The sequence below is a fragment of the Coturnix japonica genome, chromosome 2, assembly GCF_054131305.1.
Source record: "Coturnix japonica strain WE chromosome 2, WE-NBRP24, whole genome shotgun sequence".
NCBI lineage: Eukaryota > Metazoa > Chordata > Aves > Galliformes > Phasianidae > Coturnix > Coturnix japonica.
In genome coordinates this window covers 908952-917234 of record NC_140664.1, presented here as the reverse complement: position 1 = coordinate 917234, position 8283 = coordinate 908952, and the positions used below count along the sequence as shown (strand labels likewise).

At 42.9% G+C, this 8283-nt stretch overlaps 1 protein-coding gene across 1 annotated transcript; it reads right to left on the bottom strand.

Annotated features, from left to right (window-relative positions):
• Positions 1 to 2068: 2068 nt before the first annotated feature.
• LOC107310617 (lymphocyte antigen 6E-like) lies at positions 2069 to 6240 on the bottom strand. Its single transcript, XM_015856424.3, has 3 exons — positions 5966 to 6240; positions 3077 to 3196; positions 2069 to 2576 (listed from the first exon to the last, which is right to left on the bottom strand). The coding sequence occupies exons 1-3, from the start codon at positions 6102 to 6104 to the stop codon at positions 2368 to 2370; spliced, it is 468 nt and encodes a 155-aa protein (XP_015711910.3). The 5' UTR covers positions 6105 to 6240; the 3' UTR covers positions 2069 to 2367.
• Between the last annotated feature and the right edge of the window lie 2043 nt (positions 6241 to 8283).

Sequence of the window (8283 nt, the reverse complement as noted above, 5' to 3'; positions counted from 1 at the left end):
AATCAACTTTTACTGCAGGCTATTTGAGGTAATGGCAGAGCAGGGTGCTCCAGCCATCAGGCAATGTCATTCTGCAGCCTGTACATTGCGCTGCAGAGGCAGCCCACATTCAGGTTTATTTCAGCCAGCAGCATCCATTAACAGGTACAGAAATAGCAGATCTGCCAGGCACTTTTTTTTTCCCTTCCCTCCCTTGTAGCTTCATCCAAGGAAAACCCGAAATATGTCTTGTCTCCTGCAAGCTGCTGAGATTTGGAGATGGAAAGTGTATTTTTATAAAGGAGTTATTGCAGGGTTTTTGCATGCTCCTGCAACTGGTCCCGTGTATGTCTCTGATGTTAATGACTTCAACTCTTATCAATACCAGGTGATATAGACTGAAAAGATTCCAAGCGGATAGAAAGAGGTCACCAGAAGGACCCAGGCAAAAGAGAAGAGAACGTTACAGCTTACAAATGTTTAGATGTTATGAAATTCCAGAACATTTTGGAAAGAGAAGTAAGGGATTTAAATGAGAGTGAGGGGGATGCGTGTTTTCCTTGTCTTGTTTTGTTCCTCTTGTTCTAAACCTAGTTGAATTTGCCACGGGAGAAGGATGAATAATTTCTTTATTTTGGTGAAAACATGTATTTTTTTTTTCATGAAACGAAAGCTGAAATTTAAAGTTAACCATGGTGCATAATTCAAATGTTGTTCATAGATTTTCCCGTTGGCCCAAAGCCTTAAGAATCATTTCAGAAATTAATGCGGTTAGTATACAGGGAAAAAGTGATGGTGAAAGAGATTAAAGAGAAGCACAAAAGCCAAGTTTCTGTTTCTCTTTCCAAAAAGAAATGCCTCAACACTTCAGCTGGACCATCTCATATTTCAAGGAATGCCAGGACACTCTTGTTGCCCAGAAAATAAATCTTTACAGAGTGACTAAGCCTTTCACAGCCTTCAGCCAGCACTGTGGTTTCTCACCGTGGTGCAGAAAAGTTCATGCCCTTTGCAGTTCGCCTTGAGCACTGATGGAGCAGAGCTCCCCAACCCAACTGGGCTGCATGCAGGAGTATTTTTTCCAGGCATTACTTCTATTTAAGCCCTCCTAAAATGTGGCTCCTGCATGGTGTTCCACTAGGAATTATATACCCTCTTGCTCCAGGAGTGCGTGTCCTTTGACCATTATCTTAGAGCTCTGCTCCTCCAAGAGCTCTTCTGGGATCTCCACTTCATCTCTCCCATTCCCAAGCCTCAAAATACAGCAGCAAAAGAGATCACCCCATCTGATCAGGCAGCACCGCCTCTCTAAGCTCTTTCTGCTCATATCCCATCCCTGTAGGCATGAGCAATCATTTAGAATCATAGAATCAGAAAGGTTGGACCTCTAAGATCATCAAGTCCAATCTTCAACCCATTCCCACCATGTCCACTAAGCCATGTCCCTCAGTGCCACATTTCCATGTTTCTGGAAAACCTACAGGGATGGTGACTCCAGTATTTCCCTGGGCAGACTGTTCTGATATCTCACCATGCTTTCAGAGGAGAAATTTTTCCTGAACTACCAAACCAGAATCTTCTCCAAGCTGCCACAGAGGCCATCTCTCAATGAGGAGAACTCTTAACAGCACCGTCCTTATCTTGAGCATCCCCAGCATCTCGAGGAGGTACTCTGACCCATTTTAAGAGGTGAAATCATCCACATTGCAGTGATCATATGACTTGTTAGCACTGCCAAGAGTGTAACTTGCCAAGCCCCCACTCCCATGTGCTTGTAGTTGCAAAGCAGTCCTCTATGCCTCCACGAGTGCCAGCTTGCATTGGGAACAACACAAATGGCTTTGACCTTTCCACATTGACACCTTCATTCATCAGCTCTGAGTGATCAGGCAGAACATGTGGCTTTATGGAGTGTCTTTCTTGAGCTTCTGGATGCAATTGAGTCAATGGGGAAAGGCAGCCAAGAGAGTACTCCCAGACACTAAAAAAATAAAAGGGATTTGATGTGATGTAGAGATTCAAGCTGCAGCCCGTTCAAGCAGAGCTGTTTTCTCAGGCTGAGCTTAGTGTGGATATATCAAATACTCTCTAGAATAACATAAATCTTTATTTTGTCTGACAATTGTCACGTATGTGCAATCAAAATAGCTTTCTTGGGGAAAATTAGTACAAAACAATAAGGGGGAAAAAGAAAAACCAAACTAGGAGCTACACTGCCATGACATTTTGTGGGTCAGGTCTGGGAAAAAAAAAAAAAGTGTTGGGAAAAAAAAGCAGAATAGCATAGACCTTGGTGGAGATACTTGACAAAAGACATTGTTTAATCTTTTTGGCAAGACCATGTGTAGGCCCTTGGGTTGCCATGTCTTCTCCCACCCCCAACCCTCATCACAATCCTGCCCTAATGACACAGATCAAACTGGCTACTGTCCCCAGGAACATCACAGCGTAGCTCAGTTTCACACTGTTGGCACCACTGAAATTGCACAAGGAGGTCTTGCAGCACTTGGTGGAAATGGCCACCACTCCAAAGTCTGTGTTGGTCTCAGGACAGTCTGCAGAACATTTCTTGGTTATGCGATATCCCACGTCTTTGCCTGGATGAAAAACAGACAAGAAAGGAGAGTTGTGAAGTAAGATTTCCCTGCAAGTTCTGACCAGAGGAAAATGGGAGGAGTATAATGCTCTGAATTTAACTTGCAATGCAGGAATAACAGAGATTAACAGATCTGATGAGTACTGGGTGAGGGTTCACACAACCTGAATCAAGTGGACAACACTAGACTAAAGTCCTTGATAGAAATCCATGCCTTGCTTCATTCAGGACAGCAAAAAATCACTGTCTGTGCATATTTAATTTCTGAAACTACATTCCTTATAACTAACCCCTTTCTTATGTCACAAAGCATGGGTATGAGCTTCCAGATCAAGCAACAAGGTCTGCTCATGAAAATATCTGTGTTCCATATTATGTGACGTGAGCCTCAAGCCCTTGTGATCAACTCCAATAAGAGCGACTACTGCTCTGAAGAAATTATTGCCTATCTCCGTCCTTGGAGACAAGAAACATAATTCTTGATGTGTTACGAGTACTCACCAAACCCAGCAGCACTGTATGTGGTTGTACAGTAATTCTCATGTTCTTCACACTTGTAGGTTTTAAGGCAGTTCCAGTTGGAGTGCTCATTTTCACATGTGTAGCAAAACAAGGAGGAAGCTGGAAAGAGCATTTAAGGCACACATCAGTGGCTTCAGCAACACACTTCTGGGAAGAAAGTGTCAAAAGCCATGTCCCTTCTTGGAAAATAAAAGGTACATGTTACAAATGAGTCTTCCCAGCAAGTTAAATAAGAGGTTGGTTTTGATTAATGAAGCTGAAAAGGCAAACAGAAGAAAACAAGTTTTCTTTCTTTACTTCAGATTTTTGGTGATTAAATCTGAAAACACATTTTTCAGGCTGAGCAGTGCTCTCCTGTGACTTTTCCTCCAGACTAAGTTCCATTTCTCCTGGGTTTTATGCTGCCCTGGTTGGCAGCCAACCTGCAGAAGCAGAACTTGGTATAGTTTAGCATAGTGCAGTTTGGGCAAGGGGAGAATAAGCTTGTACTGTTCTCAGCTGAGAGCTTAAGGGTTTTTTTTTATTATTTTCAGAGTGCATCTGCAAAACACTGTACAGACACGAATTAATTAAAGCCTATGATACCTCTGTGAGCTAAATTACTTAGAAGAGTCACTTTAAAGGGAGTTCCCTGGGAGAGGCTGCTCTGAACAATGGAGTGATTATTTCCACCATTGGCTTGAACAGCATGTCCTCGGTGACATTATAAGCAAGTCTCAGCCAGGGCAATTACGAAGACAGGAGGTGGAAGGATATCTACTTCTGAACAAAACTCTAGTAAATTGAGTCAAATTTCCAAGCTTGACACCTGGCCAAGCAAGAAACACAGGCGCGTGCCATTGCGTTCCCTGGAGGTTGGTTCACAATTGCTGGGAATGAAAAAATGGTTTCCATCCTGTTCAGAGTCCTATGACCGTTTCCTTAAATTTCTGGTCAGAGGTGAAGGAGGCAGCTGAGCAGATATCAAAGGCAGCCTGCTCCATTGCCATCCCTGGTTAGGATTATAGAATCATAGTAAAGTTGCAAAAGTCCACTAAGATCATCAAGTCCAACCATCAACCTATCCCCACCATGCCCACTAAACCATGCCACTTCTACCGTTTTCCTGAACACCTCCAGGAACAGTGACCACAAGAACCTGCATGGCAGAACCCCATTGATTGAGGGTTCCTGATCAAAGGTGATAAACTGACAACCCAGAGAGGGTTTTCATTTAGACCAAAATTTCCTTACTTCAGCTCTTTTTTTTGCTTTCTTAAGTCCTTATTTCTACACAGAGCATCTCCTTTCAATTGATTTCGAACCTGTTTTCTAAATCTCCTTCCACTATTCTCTGAAGCCCAGCTGCTCAGTTGATTCAAACACATCCCTAAATTTGAACCTGCCCATAACTTTTGGTTAGACAACTCCAGAAGCAGCTATAAAAGAAAATAAAAAGCCATTTTATGCCCAAACTCCCCCAGGTCAGAGAAGAAAAACCTACCTTTCTATGCTACAGGGAGTTCAGGTGCCTTGCATACAGATTTGGAGCTTTGAACTTCACCAAATGACCGATCACCTTGTTCTGAAACCTACCCAGATGCTCTTTCAACTTCCTTTTAATTGACTCATACAACACTCAGTGCTTCTCTATCATTTGGATTGAGCCTCCCACCTTTCTCTCTGGATGTCCCCTGACTCAAGCTGTGGATTGATATCCTTTGCGTACCGTGCCAGAGCAATTCCAGACTTGCTGTCCGACCAATATGTTACCACATTTTTCATTCCATCTAGTCTTTCTTGATCTGTTTCTCTGATAAATCACACATAGCTATTTGAAAACACTTCCTTCAGAACCGAGCTTCCAGTACGTGTGCAAAAGCAAGAGAAATGCACTCATGCTCTCTTTCACTAATGCAAGACAGGAAACCACTTAAAACACTGCAGTTGTTATGAAGCTTTGCCTATGTTTGGCCTCCACCCTCCCTCCATTAGCTCCAGCTTTGCAAATGCAGTCAGAAATAGCCTTAGCAGTGCAAAAAGGCTTGCAGTACTCCTTGGGATTACAAACATGCAGGGAGAGCAACTGTTGTGGTTTTTTTATTTGATTATCTCAAGGCAGTTATCAAGTCATATCTTTATATCCTTTTGAAAGGGGCCAAGCACAACATATTGTGGATCCCATTACACATGCACTCACTCTGAGGCATTTAAGAAAGCTCATCAAAGCGGTGAGCAAAGAGCTCTTGGGTTTTCAAATATCTGCCAGCAACCTAGTTTCTTAATTGCAGTGCCATTGTGGGAAATAAAGTGAAACGCTGGCAGAAGATGAAGCCTCAACAGTAGCCCAGTTATCTTTATCAGCAACTCCAGCAGTTTCATTCAGGAACAAAAAGAAAACTGAAGGCAAAACCATGAGCCCAGCTTAATTCATGGAATCATAGAATATTTTGAGCAGGAAGGGTCCCACAGAGATCATCAAGACAAACTTCTGGCTCCATATAGGACCACCTAAACATCAAACCCTATGTCTGAAAGCATTATCCAAACAAACTGGCTGGATTGATGGTCCTCAGCTCTTAGCATTTTTTGGTTCACGTGTGTATCTTCAGATGCTCAGAGCACAGTTCTTGAGAGTGAGAGAAACACAGGTCACGAGCTCATCTTCTGTGGGGTATGAGCACCTTGGTAGAGCTCAAGCAGAGGCTAAGACTCAATCTCACTAAATATCGTCTGAAGTAAGGAATACCAAAGAAAAAGTGCACTACCGATACTTCAGCAATCGCAGCAAAAGCAGTCAAATCCTCTTGTTCTTGCATTATCTCTAACTTCTCTTCTGGTATTTCCATCCTCTCCACCTGGCTGCCCCAAGCCTTTGTAGCACCTTACCTTGCTCAGCACACAGGACTGCCACCAGCAGGGCAACAAGCAAAGCCTTCATGATTGCTGTACCCTCAGAGCCCGCACAGTGTGGGATGATGCACCATCGAAAGGTTTTATACTGGGACTGTGCTTGCTTTGATTTCATCTGATTGCATCAATTTGAAGTTTTGGGGAGTGACAGCCCATAATATGGAATCAGCGCTGGGTGTGTTTGTGCGTAGGAAATAACCCATCACACGCAGCAATTTCTTCTACCTCTCACTCCGATCCAATCTGTTATTCCAACGTCTGCAGGGCTAATTGGAGGAGCAATTTATGATTCAGACACGGGAGTCCCTTCCTACTCTATAGGGTTGAGCCACAAAACTTAAAGCGAGGCTGAGGCTGCCATGCCAGTCTGGTGTGGCTCATTGCTTTCATGTGAGGAATCATCTGGCATCCTCCATCCACAACAGGACAGATTGATATCTGTCATAATGAAAGTGGGAGAATAGGTAAATAAAGAGATTTTCACTGGCTTGCCCACAGTCCTTCAGAATGAACCCACTTGTACTGAGAAAAGTACTTTAAGCAGAAAAACCCTGTACTGTAGCATTCCCACAACACAACTGTTTGTGCCTGGGGACCGTCACTGAGGTTCTCAAGGGCTCAAGCAGGGATGGGGTCCAGTGCTTTTATTTGCTCTGCTTCTCTGCCCTCCAGAAACATTTAGGGTTTCCAAGCGACAATGTTTGTTGTTATCTGTGGATTCTATCAGGTTTTTCCAGTCCTTGGTGACCTCCTCAGTCCATCCAGGCTCCCTCCTCCTGCTCTCACAAGCATACTGTCACCTCTTGCCACATATGCACATCACGCAGCAGAGGCAAGAGAATGGGAACAGCTGTGGGAGTTAAATTGGGAATGATTAGAAATGAAAACAAGAAAGAAATGAAACACGTGCTGGCCAAGAGGAGATCTCATCAGACTAGGAACCTTCATCTTCAGAGAGAGAAAAGACCAAGGGCAGTTCATAAACAGGACAGTTCCTTCTGGGGTTTTAGGGACATGATTTATTGGTAGGTGGACATTGGACAGTGGACTACATGATCTTAGAGGTCTTTTCCCATCGTTAATGATTCTATGATTCTAAAATTCTAAGGTCATGGAGCATGTGGAAACAGAATGAAGAGCATCCAATTGTTTCTTTTCTCCACATCGCTCCCTAACACATTGGTTCACAGTCTGTATATTCAGAATCCTAAGCAGATGGCTTCCTGCCCAACCTCTACAACTTCTCTTTTGTTCCCAGTACTTCTTTTGTACAATTCCTCATTCCTTCAAACCCCAGTGCTTTCTCTCTCTGCTTTTGCCTGTTAAAGGATGGAAGTATCCTGTTTTTAGAGTCCTCCATTCTTCTTTCTAGATTTACCCTGACCTTGAGCATGAATCTTTAATCACCTCTTCTTTTAGCAAGGTTGTGTGAGTCCCACATGACAGCTAATGCAGCAATGATACTTAGGAAATAATCTGTAAAACAGCCATACTGTCTGCACCAGACATTGTACATGCATGAATGCTATCAGGAAGGAAATATAATCTGCTGGAGTGTGGGGGGAGGAAGGATAAGTATTAGTCCACATGTTTGTTTTACTTACAGTGTCCAACCTCCAGCTGGCCGGCAGTGAAATAGAAAGTAAAAACTTTCCTTTTCGTCTACACTGAAAATCCAGAAAAGAAATCAAAAGTAACAAAATAAATTGAATTATTGCTCTTAATCCAGCCCCTCCTGGAGCCAACCAAGCAGAGAAATGCTTCTCCTCAGCAGGAAGAAAGGAGCAATGCATGTACACAGACCACAACAAGAAAGGAGAAAGGCTTTGAAATTAAAACAAATAAATGAGCAGTAAATAAATGACACTGTTAAAGCACAGTGCAGCTGAACAGAAAATTTACAAGTGAGAAATGGGCTGTAGGAAGTAGAAATGTAGGAAAGCATTTAAATAGATTAGAGAGGGAGAAGGCTAATAATAATAAACAAGATTAATATTTCAGCCGGAACTGGAAAGAGAGAAAGAGAGAGTTGAGAAATATTGTTACAAAGCAAAATACATCAAAGTGAACAGACAAATCTTGAGTGGGGAAATAATTAAAGGAATGTAGGAAAATGGGATGGGAAGGAAGGATTGGTCTTCCACTGTGTCCCCTATGGTGGCATTACTTATCACTGTGGACAGTGCACATGTTTTGTGCAGATGCTGCTTGGGTATTAACCACATCCCTTTAGGGTCTGAAGAGCATTTTCTGTAGCTCCACAAATCTCAGTTGCAATCAGAATACAGGGTGTC